At 43.5% G+C, this 18110-nt stretch overlaps 1 protein-coding gene and 1 long non-coding RNA gene across 3 annotated transcripts in view; one reads left to right on the forward strand and one right to left on the reverse strand.

Moving 5' to 3' along the window:
- Window positions 1-1092: 1092 nt before the first annotated feature.
- LOC112450762 lies at window positions 1093-14604 on the forward strand. The gene is made up of 4 exons (XR_003039448.2): window positions 1093-1603; window positions 3689-3759; window positions 3984-4026; window positions 14341-14604. It is a non-coding gene; the product is annotated as an uncharacterized LOC112450762 (long non-coding RNA).
- Window positions 6899-18110, reverse strand: part of zbtb38 (zinc finger and BTB domain containing 38) — a 14141-nt gene continuing 2929 nt past the window's right edge. The window contains exons 1-2 of one of the 2 annotated variants that reach the window (XM_017423976.3): window positions 14124-14378; window positions 7542-11283 (exon numbers count right to left, since the gene is read on the reverse strand). In XM_017423976.3, the coding sequence (XP_017279465.1) occupies window positions 7631-11251 (3621 nt within the window). In that variant the 5' untranslated portion in view covers window positions 11252-11283; window positions 14124-14378 and the 3' untranslated portion in view covers window positions 7542-7630. Of the gene's footprint in view, window positions 11284-14123; window positions 14379-18110 lie in introns of those variants that run through there. The other variant, XM_017423973.3, reaches the window with a different exon arrangement.

Genomic DNA, 18110 nt, shown 5'->3' on the forward strand with positions numbered 1-18110 from the left:
TGAGTCTCAAAATATGAGGAGACTTAACTTTTTGTAGAGATTTGCAAAAACACATCCTGGACCAAAACAAAACATATCTTAAAAACATGAATATTGCACCGAATCAGCCCAGACTAAAGATATTACCCACGGATACATCTTGCTTTGAAAGTGACTTCTCATTTTGTGTCTTTAATGACTAACCTGCTTTTGCTTGCTAAATGACTTGGTCCAGCATGTAAAATGGGTAACTCTTTCCTGTTTACGCTTTAGTCTTTATTGTTCTGACAAATGATGAGACTCCCCACTTTAAACCCCATTTAAGTTATTGTCTCTGTAAAGAACTGAATGACCCTCCCCCCAAAAAAAAATTTGATATAGAGACTGAACTTACTTTATAACTCAGGATAGTAATCTGACATATTTAACATTAAAACTAAACATCAGGTTCTCAGCTACATCTGATTCAGTGTATTGATAAGTTTTGACAGCAACTCTCCTTTTTTTACACTGCATTTCTCTATTTGTGCATAAATGATAAATATCACAGGGCAGCATTTTGAGCTGCCATAATAAAGCACAATAACAAACTACGAAGAGGCTTTTGACAACCCAAATGAAAGCCCTGCTGTGTTTTTGGGTCCCAGAATCTGACGGGTCACAGATTCTGGCAGCACACCTGTGTTCAGCGACGATAAAGCTGAATGGGCTAGCTGAGCGACGACGCACACTGAGAGCGGCTGGTAGTAGCTAGCTCCCAGGAAGCTCTGCTCAACGAAAACAGGGCTAAATTCCCACGTAGAGCTCGGCATTTGTTCGAAGGACCCAACTGCCGGCGGTCAAGCCGTTAAGCGACTCGTGGTGACACGTAGAGCCAGCTAGCAGGAGCTGCTAGCATGCTAACTTGACGTTAGGCACCAGCAGGCAGCAGAGCCCGCTGCTCTCAAGTGCCCGTCTCTGCCTTCACTCTGTCGGCTGTTGATAGATAGCACACCGCGCCCCTCCGGGTTCCTCCTGTCTCGCCGTTCGGCTCTTCTCCCGACCTCGCTTCCCCCCCACCCCCCACACACACTGTGTGTGTGTGTGTGTGCGTATGTGTGTGTGAGACGCATCGCCCACCCGGTCAGTCACACTTACATATTTTACCCCGCAGACTCTGTAAAATCCGAATCCTAGCGTCGTCCTCTTCCGCCATGGTCAGGGCTGAGTGTTGTTGCTGCTCCGGTGCATTCAGCGCTGTTTTATCATCATATCCGTTTATGAATGCAGACAGAGTGGAGGAAAGCCAGCCCCACCGCCGCGTCACGTCGGGTCTCGTAAAAAACTGTTGCTTTAAAACATTCACCGCTTCCTCCGGAGTCCTCTCGGCTGTCGCAGCAGCGCGTAGCTGTCAGGAGTTTAAAAAAAAAGGATTGAAGGTGTCTGTGCGGCGTGGTGTATTATGCAATAACGTCTTAGACTTGGAGTTGTAGCGCTAGCGCTGCTAGCTAACCTCGGATAGCTGCGCTCGAGCGAACTGTGTCCGTTGGAGACAACACGCTCATGTGCGCGTGAATGAGCCGACAGCCGCCCCTGGACACATCACTGAACTGTAGCGAGAGGAGAGACCCAAAACAGCTGAAAGGTGACTGGAAACACACATTTTGGAGCCTACGGATTCAAATTACCACGGAGAGGCTTCACATTTCTAATCTCTAAACTGTCCGGTGCCAAAAAAAAAAACAACTAAAAATACAAACAGGAGAGACTGGGGTTTCCTGAAAGAGATGCAGAGGTGAACGCGAAGTGTTAAGTGAGTTTGGAGAAAGTTGTTGAATTAAATAACGTTAAAACGACCAGAAACGAATAGAAAATAATCATAATAATATAAAACTTAAATACAAGCTAAAATTAGCAAAACTGTTGGTAAAAATTACAGTTTGCACAAAGTAGCTACCTGAACTATAGCTGAAAAACATAAATAAGCAAAGTTGTAGCAAAATGTTGAAATTAGCAAAACTGTAGCTAAAAGATAAAACTGCCTTAATGGTAGCTAAAAGATCAAATTAGCAAAACTGTCGTTCAACTTCGCAAAAAAGTTGCTAAAGGCTAATTGTAGCAAAACTGTTGGTAAAAGATCAAAATTGGAAAAAAGTAGCTAAAAGCCTAAATCATACGCACCATAGCTACAAACATAAATAAACTAAATTTTAGCTAAATGCTAAAAAATAGCAAAACCTTAGCTAAAAGGTAAAATAGCCATAATGGTAGCTACAAACTAAAATTAGCAAAATTGCAGTTAAATTCAACAAACTTTTAGCTAAAAGCTAAATATAGCTAAACTAGCTTAAAGCAAAAGTTAGGGAAAGGCCTAAATGCTAAATGTAGCTAAACTAGCTAAAGATTAAAATGAGCAAAATTAGAGCTAAACGCTGAAAATAGCAAAACTTTAGCTAAAAGGTAAAACAACTGTAATGGTATCTACAAACTAAGATTCTCAAAATTGTAGCTAAAGTAAGCAAAATCTTAGCTAAAAGCTAAATGTAGCAAAACTAGCTAAAGATTAAGATGAGCAAAATTGTAGCCATAAGCTAAAACTAGCATAAAGGGGTACAAATAGTTTGATGAAGTAGATTTCAGAGAACAATGTTTCTGAATGAATTGAAGAGATCTTGATGTATTTCTATGGGGATTTTTAAAAAATAAAGGTACATAATTTAAAAAGTATAAAAGTTAAAAATACTAAACGTCACAGCATGCTGTTTGCAATCGAGCCGAATGTTCTGATGTAAGAATAGTGTGTAAGGTATCCAGAAGTAGTTTGGTAGTAAAAAAAAAAACAGTAAACATGTACTATAAACAGGAAAACAACAGTGTGAAAATTTTTATTTTCCCAACTAGATGCTGGGAAAACCTGCCTCCTCATTTAAAAAGAAAGGAACACATGTATATAGTCTGTTCGCTTTAGTAAATCTATGTGCTTCCACATTCCAGACAAGTGTCACGATCATTGATTGGGTTCACTGAAGTTGGAAAGTTGGACAAATTACTATTTCTACGATCAACAGATTCTAAACGGATGTCAGTAAAACCTCAAACTTCTCTTCTTTCAACGGCAGAAAAGTAGAGCGGGCCCTACAGACCACTGTTAGCCTGTCTGACTCTAGTTAGACTATAACTAAAGTTATACTCTAAGCTGAATGAGCTCTTAGAAACTATCTACAAAGTAACCAGAGGATTCAAATGACCTAAAATCCTACTAACTGTTTCCAGTGTAAGGTTGCTGACGTTAACAGGAGACATAAACGTCTGATCCATAAACGGGTGATGCGGTTTTTGGTTCAACTACAGTCAGTGCCGTCGATGCTGTTGAATATTTCAGCCAGATGTAGCAAATTGTAAACGAAAATCCCTGAATCCTTACTTCACATCTGGTGTTGTTTCCATCTGTTTAGGTCCTGCCTCCTCTGCTCAACGCAGCACCTGCTGCACATCGGCACCAGTGTAATGGAATCCTGTGCCTGCTGTTTACTAACGCCAGGAAACTGATTTCTCTTTTTTGTTTTGACACAGTCAATTATTGAACCGGTTCCATATACGCCCCACATGTGAAGGTGTCAGGAAGCAGTCGCTCTTGGCCGAAGACTTGAAGTATTATTTTACATTTGTGTTCACTGCAAATAATGCATTTTGACAACTAATTACACATTTATATATGTTTTCCCTACAGGATTTGCAGCGAACAGATGTCCACAGATGGACTTGTGGTTGTGTCTTACGTGGTTTCCAACTTTTAGCAGAGTGAGTAGATGAGAAACACCTGATATGAAATCACAAAAAAAATTCTTGATGCATTTTGATAAATCTATGCTTGTTAAGGTCATTTTTGCTCAGATTTCCCAAATGTAATCATGTATTTATACATATCTACATATCATATATACAACAATCTTGGGATTTCTTCAATTTATTTCAGTCCCTCCACTGAATAAAAACACAAAGATCATTTCTTTCTCTCTTTCAAGGCGGCGCTTCTGATTGCTGATAGATGCAGCTAGCCTCAGTCAGGTATGCAGCATAAAATACATGCGCTGATATAGGTTTCCTACAAAACTGACTCCATTTGGTTTTCCAGCCCTGATCGACTGTGCTTTTAAACCATGTGTTAACCATTTCGCTTTGTGATTGTTATGTACTTATCCAAGTTTGGTGGTTAAATTTTAATTCTTAATATAGCTTACTTTTTCATGTGTTTAAGTGACTCTGTCTGTTAAAGGAATAATCTGACATTTTGACATTGTGGCTCTGTGGAAAGGCTACAGACAGTTAATATCTTACCTGTGGATGTCTCTCTTTGAGGCATCCAAATGAAACGCCTGAACCACCTCAGCTGAGTCCTGTCAATGCAGAGGCTCTCCTCCGAGCTTCCCCCCCCTAGAGGATGGAGCTCCTCACCTTCTCTCTAAGGCTGAGCCCGCCAGTCCTGTTAGCTGCTGGTATCTGGGATCTTTCTTTCATACCTCGTCACCATTGGTGAGGAGTCGAGCGTAAATGGAGCAGTAAATTGAGAGATTTGCACTCCGGCGTGGTTCCCTTTTCGTCGAGACAGACCGGAGCAACACTCTCATTACGGTGGACGACGCCCCGATTCATTGATCCGTCGATCCATCTTCCTCTCCATCCCACCGTCTCTTGAGAACAAGATTTCAAGATACTTTAACTCCCCTGCTTGAGACTAAATCTCCCTCCCGACTCGGAGGAAGCGTTCCAGCCTTTTCTGGTTGAGAACCATGGCCCTGAACTTAGAGGAGCTGACTCCCATCTCATCCCAGCCGCTTCACGCTTGGCTACGAACCACCCCAGTTCACGCTGAAGGTCATGGCCTGAAGACGCCAACAGAACCATATCGAACCATAAAAAACAGACCCTGAGGTACCAAAACCAGGCACCCCTCTCTCTCTCCCTGACAGCGCCTTGAGCCTCTGTTTATGAACGCCACAAACAGAATTGAAGACGAGGGACAGCCCCGGTGGAGTCCAACTCACACTGGAAATGAGCTCGACTTTGTGCCGAGGCCGCAGACGGAGCTCTTGCTTTGGTTATACAGGGACGGGATAGACCTTAAAAGTAACCCTAGCACCCCTGTCACAGAATGCCTCAGGGAAACTTCTCATAAGTTTTCTCCAAATCCACAAAACACGTACAGACTAGAGAGTCAAACTCCCATGAGCCCATTAACTCCACAAGGGTAAAGATGTGGGATCACTTGATAGTTGGAACAGTCTCCCCTTTTTAAAAAATGGGGACCACCCCCACTCTGCAGGGGTTGTCCCGGTTTCCCATCCAGCACTGAGGAGACGTGTTAACAATGACAGCCCCACAACGTCCAAAGCCTTCAGCATCTCGGAGCGAATCTTGTCTCCTCCCGGCGCCCTGCCACCGGGGAGCTTTTTAACCACCTCGGCAACCTCTGCCATGGTAATGGACTCGCCCACCTCCGGGTCTTCAGACTCTGCCTCCTCAGAGGTGGACACGGTGGCCGGATTAAGGAGATCTTCGAAGCTCTCCATATACCGTCCGACGATATCCTCAATCTGGGAACTGGGTCATTGAGGAATATCATGATATTTATGTTGGAATAAGTGTGACGTTGGGGTAAAGGTTTGAACAACTGTGCACGCATGAACCACAACATATTTTTGAAGACTGGAGTTGTTTTAAGGTTGGCCCTCTTATTGATAAGCTGACAGTGGTTAGTCTGAGTGAACCCATTCAGACTAGCTGTCTTCCAGCGGAGACATTATAAAGTTTCTGCCAGAGAAACAATGTAATGGGAAATGGTCAGTGTAAAGGCTTAAATAACAGCATTTGCATGAACGACGATGACTAGCTGTTAGCTGATCAGTCCTGTCAGGTTTAAACTTTATTTCTCAGAACTGAGGTTGTTTGAAAACCTATTAATAGTTCATAACCTTTCCAGTGTGTGTATTACTGTAGTTGACAGCAGCTATTGGACCGGTCTACTGTGCATAAATGGATGAGTATGATCTTTTTTTTTTTTTTTTTTTGCAGAATTATAAAGAGACGTGTAAAAAGGTGAATTAAAATAATAACTGAGATGGAGCAGAATGTGACACAAATTGGTCAAAGGGGAATATGAAAGCAAAACATGTCAAACTCATAAAATTACCAAAACTACACATAACTTGGCAAATAAGAAGAAAATGATCATATTGATCTGCATGTGATTTGTTATTATTTATAGTAATTGTTGCAGCTTGGCATCTTCAGCATTTGTGAGCTAAATGGCTAACTATACTTAACTTTACAGGGGTATATTTTGTACTTTTCTAAAAGTTCAATATCATTCATATTTTGGCTTACAGATCAGATTCTAAATACAAATCTTAATTTAATTGTTCCGTCAAAAAGGTCCCTAACGACATGATTTGTTACTCTTAGTGTTTTAAATAGTCATGGCTGAACAAACGATAGATTTCAGTGGAATTAGAATGAAATTCGTTGGATTATAGGTGTGTTCTGCTGTGCCATGTTTTGTAAACCGTCTCATTCATTCGGTGCATCACAAACCAAACTTTAGGAAAGAAGTGAGGAGTCTGGAAACATCTGGAAATTATGTTTAGAGACCAACGCAGATGTGAGGCATAGAAGGAATGGACTTTTCAGATGGGCCGCAGGTCCCCGAAGGAGCAGGAGACCATCACGTGGCTTTCAGAAAAAAAAAAAAACTGTGGAGGAGACTTAGTTCGAACACGGTTCATGAAATTTGTCCCTTTTTAAAGTTTTCCGTTCAGATTTCTTTGAAAACAGTTGAACTGGAAGGTGCTGGTTGCAGTATTATCCTTTAACGATGTCTGACTGACGCCTAATTCTGCCCTTTGAACAAGCGCGGTGAAGAAGGACACAGTTTTACTTTTAATAATATCAATCATTTTTATTTGAATAGTTTTACACGTTTTAAACCTACTAAACACAAAAAAAAGGAGTAAATGTCCTCTCAGTGGTTCTGTGTATTAATAGTAGAAATTCAAATTACATCAGTGGTGCTTAGAATAAAAATTGAATTACCAAAGTATTAAAAGAACAAATCAGCATAGTATACCATAAAGTGCAAACCCAGGTAATTGAACAAGATTCGACAACGCGTCAGCAGAAAATTTCTACGGTTTTGCCCAGATTTTCTTTGTAAGAAGTGAAGCTATAACCACAGTAGGTCGCTTTTCTGCATTGGAAATGTTGATTTGTTATTGCACGGCGTTTGAAAAAGAAAAAAAAAAAAACCTTACCATGAGTTTAGGACTCTGCCATACATGCATAGACAAAAGGACGACAGACAGTTTGTGTCAGAAGGCCCTATATTACAAAAACTATCTTCTATGTAGGTGGGGAAAAAAAATAACAAAACAAAACAAAACAAGAAAAAGATAAAATCGCCAAGTCCTAAATTGGAGTTTAGTAAGGAAGAAATTAAAGAGTACTGATGTTACATTCTTATACTTTGCATTGTCCGTTTGAAACACTTTTTAAAGTTTATCTGCAAAGATAATTTTGCAGATATTGTACTTTATAACAAAAGCAGCAACTTCAGAAGTATTTTTTTTTTTTTTAACTTTCTTGATATTTCTACAAATGGTTTCAGTCCTCGGACATTTTAGAAAAAGGGCTCCTCTTTGCACACCCATTTCTCCGGCTTGTGAACAGAAATGTGCGGCCCGTTTGAGTCGGAATCGTTCCTTCCGAAGAGTTTGCCGGGCTTTTCGTGGCTGTGCACTCCGGGTCCTGCCGACGCCATCTTGTTGCCGTCGTCGCCTCCGTCACAGACCTGCTTCTTGGAAAGGAGATGCATAGAGTGATGCACGTTGATCCTCTTTTTTACGAATTTGTGTTTGACCCTGGAGGATGCGAGAGAAGGCAGTGAGTCGGAGTAGGGCGATAACGGCCTTTTAATGCCGGAATTTGACACGTCTTGGAAGGTAGTCAGAGACTGAAAGTCTGTTGCATCCTTGATTTTAAGAGTGCCTTCAGATGAAAAATATTCTCCTTCCACGCTCTCAGATTTGATGATCTTGCCCTCTTGATGGTCGGCGTCCTCCGTTTTGGCGGCGCCTTGTTTACTGTCCTCCTTTGGGTGAGCGGAGTACTTGGAAGAGGACGTGAAGGTGTTGAATCTGTAACTTTCCCTGTTCTCTGTCTGGTGTCTTTTCTCGTGGCTTTTCTTGGTGGCGAGATACAGAAACCGCTGGGGGCAAAAGGAGCAGCGGTATTTCTTCTCCGGGTTCGGGCTGCGGGGTGTGTCGTCGAAACAGGAGCCATTCTCCATGCAGCTCCTGCAGATGTAATCGCCACCGACCGGTGCCTCGCCGGGGGGGCCTTGTTTGCCACAGATCCGGCAGAAATATGGGTGGGAACCAATCACGTGAGCTTTCAGCCCCGTCTCTGTGATAAAAGAGCTGTCGCAGATGTCACAATTGTAAGTGGCCCTGGGGCCGTGGTTCCTGCCAAGACTATGTTTCACCCCTCCACTACCGCCTGAGTTCCTCTCCTCAGCTGGAAAGGGGGTTCTGTCGAGGTGGGCCTCACTGGCGGACGTTCTGTCTGCAGGTGGGTCGGGATACTGGTGAAACATAGCCCTGCTGTGTTTGTACTTGAGCTTGTTTCGTTTCTTTTTAGCTTTGTACGAATAGTACGGGCGCCAAAGCTCATCTGCTGTGTCGCAGTCATTGGCGTCGTCGTACGCCTCTGGGCCCGCGGAAGCGGAGATTTCGGGTCTGAAGCGAAGTCTGGGGCTCTCCGAGTTTTCCCTCGTTGGAGAGCTCTGACTCGGACTCTGCTTGCCGCTCAGTTTTCTCGCTCTCCTCTTCTTCCTGGGGAAGAGCTTAGATCCTTTGATCTGACGGCGAATGATGGCTTCATTGCCTATTTTCACTGTTATCTGACACAGAGGCATGGAATCACTTTCCAGAGATGGACCCTGGCATGCAGGTTTGGCAATGTATGTCTCCACAATTTTATCACACATCGGATTCTCTGCAGTGGACTGAAGTATCTCCTTGGTCATCTCCTCAACTCTTTTTGCGGAAGCCGACAGCTCGCCTAACTTTTTAACAGTACTCAGTGAATTTAGGAAGGACACATCGCGGGCGATGTTGTCGGAGTCGATTATCATTGGTGGATCATTGTTATAACCTGCAGTAATGTCAGAACTGGGGTGTACAGAGAAGATCCTGTCGCAGTCATCCACAGATGGATCCCTGTTTTCGACATCTTGCCTCGTGCTTCCGTGCACTTCCAACTCACTGTTCGGGCTTTGGTCCATGTCACGGTCGCTTGGCTTGTTGAAGCAGATGCGGGGAACGACAGGGGAGACGATCTTTGTCGTTGCCATGAAGGTTAGAGGGAAAGACGTTGCGTCGGCGTGGCTAATGAGACCATTTTCCTCAAAGGGAGGAATAAGAGAATTGCTGTCCAGAGAGGATGGATCAGTTCTTTCTGTGTGTTCTGAGTACGTCTGACTGTACGTCTTGTATTGTCTCTTTCTAAACTTCATGGGCAGAAGCCTGTAGAGCTTGATTGGATAAACGCTAGCTTTCAGCCCACCATTGGCGGATTTCTTCTTAACAGATAGATTTGGATCGATGCCATGAAAGGACTTCTGATGGTTTTTCAAGATATAATATGTCATGAACGTCTCCAGGCAAAAGATACACTGATAGCGCCGTTCACCTGTGTGCCAGATTTCATGTTTTGTACGATACTCCGCCAAGGCAAATACTTTATTACAGTAATGACAAGGGTAGGCCCTCTGCCAAGAATGTACGTTCTCGTGCCGCTTCAGGCTGGATAGGGTAACATAAACCCGTTTGCACACACTGCAGTTGTATCTCCTCTGACCAACACCTAGCTTCGCTGTCTTTCCGTTTTGTTGATGCGCCGACTGGACCAGCGGAGCAGACTCTGGCACGTAAGGGTCGGAGAGATCTGCAGGAGGAGGCTGCGTGTCAATGCTCTCCACATCCAACAGGTCGTCCGAGTCTTGGTCCACGTCTTTGGCCGACGTGTCCCTGGGATCTAGCTTAGGCGGGCCTCTTAAAGCGGACGGACATACCTGCTCGTGGTTGTGCAGCCGCTTGAGGTGTATGAATTTTCTGCAGCAGAATTTGCAAAACAAATGACTCACGAAATGCTTTCGATGCACCTCTGCGTGAATGGTGAGGAGAGCTTTATTTGGAAATATCTCTGTACACTGCTCGCAGCTGTAGATTAAAATGCTGTCTTCGGTGTGAGGAGAAAGTGGCGGCGGCCCCAACTCCATATTAACTTCGTCAGTGGCCGCAGATAGCCCTGTGTCCATTTGTTTCTCTGTTTCTGCCTCTGAGAAAAGTGAAGATGGAGTCATAATGGTGGCAGGTGTCTCTGAATCACCAGTGGATAATGAGGAAGTTACTGAGTTTAATTTATCTGTTTCTAGTTCTGCAGGCCTTGAAAGTATACTTCTGCCAAAAATGCCTCTCAGCCTGTGGCGTTTTTTGAGGGGGCCTGAGTTCCTGTAAATGAGTTGCTTTGACTGTAAAGGCTTGTGGGCCTTATTGTTGTCCCACTGACTGCTTTCTTTGCCGTCGGTGGATTTGCTTACTGCATACGAGTGTTCGAAGAGGGTGTGGCTTGGCTCGTTGCTCCCGTTGATGCAGGATGTCGTCGAAAAGTCTGATGGTAGCTCTCCCACATCTGGCAGCTGCTGCTCTTTATCGGTGTGATCCAAAGAGGTGAAGGGATTGTTGCCGAGGCTCACTTCATTGATAGAGAAGGCGTTAGTAATGCGAGGCCCTCTGGTTCCGTCGATCTCTTCGGGCCTGGAAGCTTCCTTCTTTGTTTGTCCGGACCCAAGAGCTGTGCAAAAGTCTGTCGATGCTACACACTCGTCCTGCTTCTCTTCTGTGAGCCTCTCTAAAAACGGAATACCAAGTCTTTTCCCTGCTGCCACAAGCCCCCGTGTGTCGTCGGCGCTGAGGGCCGTCACCTTTGAGCAGTATATGAAGTTCAGGATGTTGGCAAACACCTCGGACCTCAGGTCCATGAGCTCCAGCACTTGGCTGGAGCTGCATGTGTCAGAACCTAGCAGAGTGCTTTTGAAGTAGCCGCTGCATGCTGCGAGGATGTTCTTGTGGGCCCGAAACTTCACATCCTCCACCACGATGGTGACGTCACAGAAGAGGCCTTGTGAGCGCTGCTCATTGAGCTTGCTTAGCACAGTGCAAGGGTGTGTGCTATCCATCAGGTTCTGATGTATGAGGACACTGCGGTCATCTAAAAAATAAAAAGACAAGAAATTATTACATCACAATATGAGGAAAAATTGACGAAATTCTAATTTAAATAGGCCCAGAAGTGTTTTCATTTCCTATTTGACAACCTTTGTGTATTTCTTTTGTTTTAACACTAGATGGCAGTAATGTTTTGGCACATGAATGCCAGTTTCCTTATGCCAAACATTATAGTCTCCTCACTTTTTCCACATAAAACATTTCTTCCTAAACTTTCAACCCCAAAGACCAGATCCCACTCAGAGGGTAATGAAATCTTTAACATCATCAAATAATACTGTGCTGTAAGGTACAGGTACATTTACAGAACTGATGTAAAGATTGTGCCATTGTCATTTGATATTTGTACAGTTCATTTCAGAATTATATTTCCTCTGTATTTTTTTTAAGGTTAATTGAGGCGATAAAAACAAAACTGTTGTTGGGTTAAAATAGGAACTATTCAGTTGTGAATCATTGGTCAGGGCTGCAGTTTGGGAGAGAGATTACTGGGGATGGGACTTATGTGGGAGAGGATTTTCTTTTAAATTCCAGCCATAAGTGAATTTGCTGGATGACACGTTAATGTCGACGCTGAAGTCCTGAATGTTGCACTAAAGGACTGCGTCAGAAAGCACTCTTACTGTTACATAAAAAAAAAAATTCAAAATCAGTGAAAGTGCGTCTTTATAAAAAGGACCAAAGGTGTGATAAATCAGTTGCTGCTGACCTGAAACACATTGACAGAAACCTTTAATATAGTGATATAAATGACATGTACAGCATATTTAATATATTTGATCCATCGCTGTTATTCTCTTCTTTGAACTGGATGGAAATAACTTGTTATGGAAGCTCACGCTGGTTGATTACTTGATTACTTGTCAAAATTTTAATGTCTTCTTAAGACATTTTGTTCAGACAACAGATGTCCTGGCTTTTGCAGTAAATGATAGATTTTTTTTTTTATTATTTTCTTTTTTCAATCTAGATGAATGCTAATTCTAGCAGCTGTGCAGTGAAGCTTGTGCAGCTGTTATGGCAGACCTGTTTTTCACAGTGCTTGGATTATTTAAGAAAATGTCAAGCAGATAATTATGTGACGGCGAGTCAAATGGTCCCTCCGTCAGCTGAAGGCGTCCGCTCACTTGTATCACAAAAAAAAAAAAGTTGTGAATCCTGGGAAATAATAAATAGTCATTTGTGTAGGGGAAATGGCGATCGGCAGGATGTGGTAAAAAACATCAAATGAAAAGCAGAAATATTCGTTTCTGGTGACTTTAAGATAATCTTGAGGATGCACGGCTTAATTATTCGGACCCTGCACACCGCACACGATGCACATCCACCGTTCTTATGCAGGCAGAACTGAGCTACAAACATGTACACGATGATAAGGTGTTTTATTGTGAGCACTACAATCAGCTCAGAGAGACTTAAAAGAAGTCAGAGTACATTTGTTTGTGTGATGTATTATTTATAGTCACATCAGAGCCTGCGGTTTGACTCGCTTTATGTCCTGCACGTCGCGCTGACTGTGTCTGACAAAAACCCACTTCACCGCTCGGACGGGATGAATCATCACACCTGCACCGCTGCTACTCAAGGGTCCATTTTGAGCTTTTCTCCGCTGTTATTCGTGTTACGACTTCGCAGCTATCAGAGTATGTGCAGCAGAGCTTTTGGACAGTTGTTGCTCTGCAGGAAACGCGGCTGCTCGTTCTGTCTGAGTGGTGCAGCTGGACTCGACGTGAAACGTTTGAATTTGTCCTAAGGGTTTCAAAGCAGATTCAGTTGTCGGATATGCTTGTTGTCTGTAGTTACAGTTTGGTATCTCGGATTCAAATTTTTTATCTTTTTTTTCCCTTAACAAACAGCACAGAATTACCGACTCTGGAATAGTGTACGTAAATACATAACGTTGCTTTGCTTGTATTGATTTTGAAATCTTTCTTTATTTCGTTCCATTTTTGTCACCGTGCAACAAATACAACATGGCCGCCGATCTTTACAGCCTCTCCGACGGCTGAAAACACGGCTGCCCTCCTGCCTTCTGTCTCAGACGGGCCTCCGTTGTCATGGTAACATGCTATGGCGCAGCATTTATTGGGATTCTGCCGGACGCCGATTGCCTGTATCAGCCGTCGGTGTATTCGGTTACCTCTGCCTCACAAACATCCTGCCCTCTCTGAGAACCTGCAGCACGCAGCAATCTGCAGAGCAGCCGAGGTTTGCTTTTGTCTTCACCTGAATCTACTTTTTGTGTGCACGCGCGCGCGCGCGTGTGTGTGTGTTGGACCGAGAGCCTTTGTGTGCAGCACAAAATGGACTTCCTCGTCTATCTCGTCATTATCAGAGGAGCAGTTGATGAACCAAACATTCAGACGTATTTCTCAGTTTGTGGCATTCATGGAGCAGTCGCATCTGTTTCTTTATAGGCGTTTATTTTCACTTCACAAGATTCATTTTTCACAGTTTGCATCAATTGCTGTGGTTTAATGCCGCCACATGCCGAGCGGAAATTCTGAATTTGGTATCCGGGGCTTATGAATTTGCCACACCTCAACTTAGTTTTTCCTTGAAAGCCAAAGCAAAGATTTCTTTTTATAATTTCTTTTTTTTTTTCTGAAACGTTAAAAAAAAATCCCCCCATGCCAAACCACAAACCAACAAAAGATCCGTATTGTCAAACAGAGAGCAAAGTGTCAAAGCAAAAGCCTCTTCATGCACCTCTGCAAAAGCGTACTTCCGCAAACAATAATAATGACAATTAAAAAAAATAATAAAATCAAAAAGATGAAATGGACTGGCTATGGACAGTGAGGGTAAGCATGCAAAACGTACCTTTTAGTAAATCAGAGAAAATGGTGCGCAGCAAACAGGAGACAAAGTCATGCAGTATCCCCTTTCTTTACCGCCCTTAGACCCAACTATACACGAAAAACAGTTTCGTATGAGCACGGCGAAAGTATTTTTTTTCGAGGAGGCTTGCTGAACAGCGGTGTTGTGAGAAGCAGGGCTTTTTTTTTCTGACGTCTTTCTTCCTTTCCCTCCCTCTCAGTGTGCAGATGACTCCAGCTTCAGCATCCATCGCCTGCCTCTATCCATGCAGCCCAGGTCCTGGGCTAGAGCTGCCCTGCCCTCCTCTGACTAGTCGCTCTTCTGTCCTACAGCGCTGCACAGCTACTGGACCGAGTCGCAGTTCGTGCAGGATGTAGCTACACCGGAGTAAGGCTCTGCCTTCGCACTCGCTGGGCAACTGACGCTTTCGTTCTGGAGCCACCGAGCAGGAAACGGCAACTTTTATTAAGCATCGCAGAGGACTATAGGGAGACGCGCGGGGGGGGGGAAACGCGGGGCTCTACATCACACATCAGCTCGAGTCCACAGTCAGAGAAAATGCTCAGCTGCATTGCTATCAGTGCATAAAGTGAGGAGTCTGTTGCCGTACAACGGATGCTGGGTTAGATCTCCCCCTGCGCTGCACGAGCCAGACGCAGTTCCCCCGTGTTGACTGTGACGGGGAATCGTCTCGCCTTTAAATAAAGCCACTGCGCTCAGAAAGAACGCGCACCTTAGATGCATAACGGCACACCATCTGTTTCGAGCTCTGCGCGCACGCACTCTCTGCCTGTGCAGCAGCAGCAGCAGATCACGCCAGAGCACTTCGCCCGTGCTTACGCAGTGACTGTGGTTAGATGAAGCAGAAGCAAAGGGGACGGTGGCTCCGGCAGCACGTCGGTCACAGCACAGATGTTCGTCAGTGCTTTTCCTTTAATGGCTCAGACTGAGTGAACCTCCGCTCTGCGGGGAATCTGGCTTTACCTATGTAGAGGCTGCTGATTGATGCAAAAGCAGCAGATGCGTCAGCACTGCAGAGAGGGGGGGAGGGGAGCACGCCTAACCCGACATGGCTCTGTAGTCTCCAGCCTCTGAGGACGGAAGCAGCAACTGTTTTATTTACACATGTGAGCGTGAAGTCATGGCTGTGTTGGTCTCCTCCTCAGTCTAAAACCCACATTAATTCAAATTTAAAACCAAATATTTTTGTATGTTTCTGTAAATAGGTTTATCTTAGAAATCTTAACTGCGCTCACCGCATCACAGCAGAAATGTTTTTTGAACCCGTAATTCACCTCTGCGGGGTCAGTTCTGTGCTTACAGCGAGACGTGCGGTTTCACAAACCCTCCTTTTTTTTTTCCATGACTCCGATGCTTGAGCCTGAAGCTTTTTCTAAGCTGAAGGCTCTATATAAAAGACATGGCTCCGATACATTTTGAAGGTTTTCTTAGCTCAGAAACAACTCAAACGTATTTGATTCAACAGTTTCCGCGGAGCACCTCTGCGTGCGTGAGCTCTATCTGTCTGTGCTGAAGCTGGCCGGTAGTTAAAATCGAATAACAGAAGAAAACTCGGGTAGTTAGAGGACAAAAAGATTATTTTCACAGGTGATGTACGGTAAAAGAAAGTTAGCCTAATAAGAAGCCAACAGTCACAAGAAGCATTTACATCTAATACAAAGTTTGATTAAAAAAGTGTACATTAAGAAGAAAACATGAAGCTGCTGGACTTTTTTTAAGGAAGCCATACTTAAGACATTATAAATGGACTGCTCTTATATAGCACCAACCAGGCCACTCAAAGCTCATTACAACACAATCTGTGCTCTCATTTACCCAAACACACACATTCATGCAGCACTGTACTACATCTCTGCTAAGATAATCTGTTCACACCGACAGGGCTCATTGGAGCCAATAAGAGGTTCAGTGTCTTGCCCAGGGACACTTCGACATGTGGAGTACTGGTGGAATCGAACCTCCAACTCTCTCATAGGAGAGACGACTGCTCTAACCACTGATCCACAGCCGGCCCCAGTACAGCCCACATTATAACTGGAGATATTCTGAGCAATAAACACTCCTGTTAAAAAAAAACCCACTGTAATTATCGACTTGTCAGCTACACGAGGATTAGCATCCCGAGGTGCAAAAAGCCTTTTTCATTTCAGCTTCAGTTTTTGGGTGGTATGGCACAATCTTTTTCACTCACCACTTCTCAGGTTTCCAGCACTTGAAACATCTCTCCATAGTTCTGCTCACACTGACAAGTGGGATTTGCATTGTTTATACTTGGATCAGGGCCTGATCCTTTTTAAAACTGAACATTTCTGCACAGCAATAATTGTGCTTTCAGAGTAAACAAACCAAAAGTCAAATGGCATTAATGATTTCAAAGCAGTTAATGCTGAAAAAGTCTTCTGCTTACATTGCATTGTCATTTTACACGCGTCCCGGAGTTCAAATACAGCTTCCCTCCACCAGGTCCAACACTAGGTTACGTCTAACATCCCAGCCACGTTGCAAAATTCTCGTATATGTTTTCCGATAAACTTAATTTGCGATGAACTTTTCTTTCAAAGTCTTTTAAATATTTATTGCATAAAACCTCTGTGCAGAGGTGCGGGCAAATATTCATTGATTCTTTCAATATTAAGATGCTTTAAAAAAAGGGAAAAACAACAACAACAAAAAAAAAGTGATCCAGCACTGGTGTTACTGTTTTTTGAGAATCCTTCCAGCTTTGTCTGCAATTGAAGCCAAATGTTATTTTCCCAGAGCTGCAGATGTGAGAACAAGCAGATAAGAGCTTCTCACAGCTCAGAATCAAGTAACTCTGCAAATCGAAGGTCAAAATTTCACTGCAGGTTGAGTCCTGTAAGGGCAGCCAAATTATCACTAATTGTTCAAAAGAACAGGCAACAAAAACGGGGCAATGACATATTTAAAATCACATTTTAAATATGAAATATTGAAATTGTTTCTGATTTTTATATATATATATATATATATATATATATATATATATATATATATATCACATAAAATACATTCTGGCATAAAAAGCTTGAAGAAATGTGAAGTAGTACTTTCAATCATTCTGTTAAACGTCTTGTATCATAGTCAGTTTTTGAGAATCGTTTTTCCCATCTTGTTCACACAGCAACAGTTCCTTGACATTTTCTCTGAGCTGACAAATGTCTTTAATTATGAACTAGGTGTCTACAATATAATATGTGGCTTCATTTGTTTTGTACTACAGTATAAATACATGTGCCGTGAAGCTTGGTGTTTGTTTTCAGATCTGCAGGCCTTGAACTGTCCAGAACCGAACCTGTTCAACCATCCATCCAATTTCATCTGCTTATCCAAGGCTAGGTTGCTGAGGCAACAGGTCCAGGAGAGTACTCTCAGGCTCCTCCTGGGGGATCCTAAGGTGCTCCCATGCTAATGCTAAGGAGGTACGCAATCCCTTCAATAAGTTTTGAGTTGATCCCAAAGTCTCCTCCCAACAGAATATGTCCAAAAACCTACAAATGGACACAGCCAGAAGGCTCCTGGATCAGATATCAGAACCACCTAAACTGACTTCTTTTTGAGGTTGAGGAGCAGAGACCCCACTTCGAGGCCCTCTCAGATGACCGAGCTTTTCACCTCTACCTCCAAAGCTGAGACCAGATACCCTCTGACTGACGTTCAATTCATCTGCCTGTATCTGGGATCTTGTTCTTTAAGCAATGATCCGAATCTCATGACCACAGGTGAGAGCTGGAACATAAGTAGACCAGTGGATCAAGAACTTCCCCTTTCAGCTCAGCTCCTTCTTTACCACAACAGGCCGGAGCAAAGCTCTCATCACTGCAGATCAAGTCGCTCCACTGTTGTTTGTGAACAGGACTGAGAGAAAATTAAACTCCTCTGCTTGAGGCAGGGACTCACCCCCAACCCAGAGGGAGCAATTCACTTTTTGTGTGTGTGTGTGTGGGGGTG

This window comes from Kryptolebias marmoratus, linkage group LG2 (assembly GCF_001649575.2).
Source record: "Kryptolebias marmoratus isolate JLee-2015 linkage group LG2, ASM164957v2, whole genome shotgun sequence".
NCBI classification, from domain to species: Eukaryota; Metazoa; Chordata; class Actinopteri; order Cyprinodontiformes; family Rivulidae; genus Kryptolebias; species Kryptolebias marmoratus.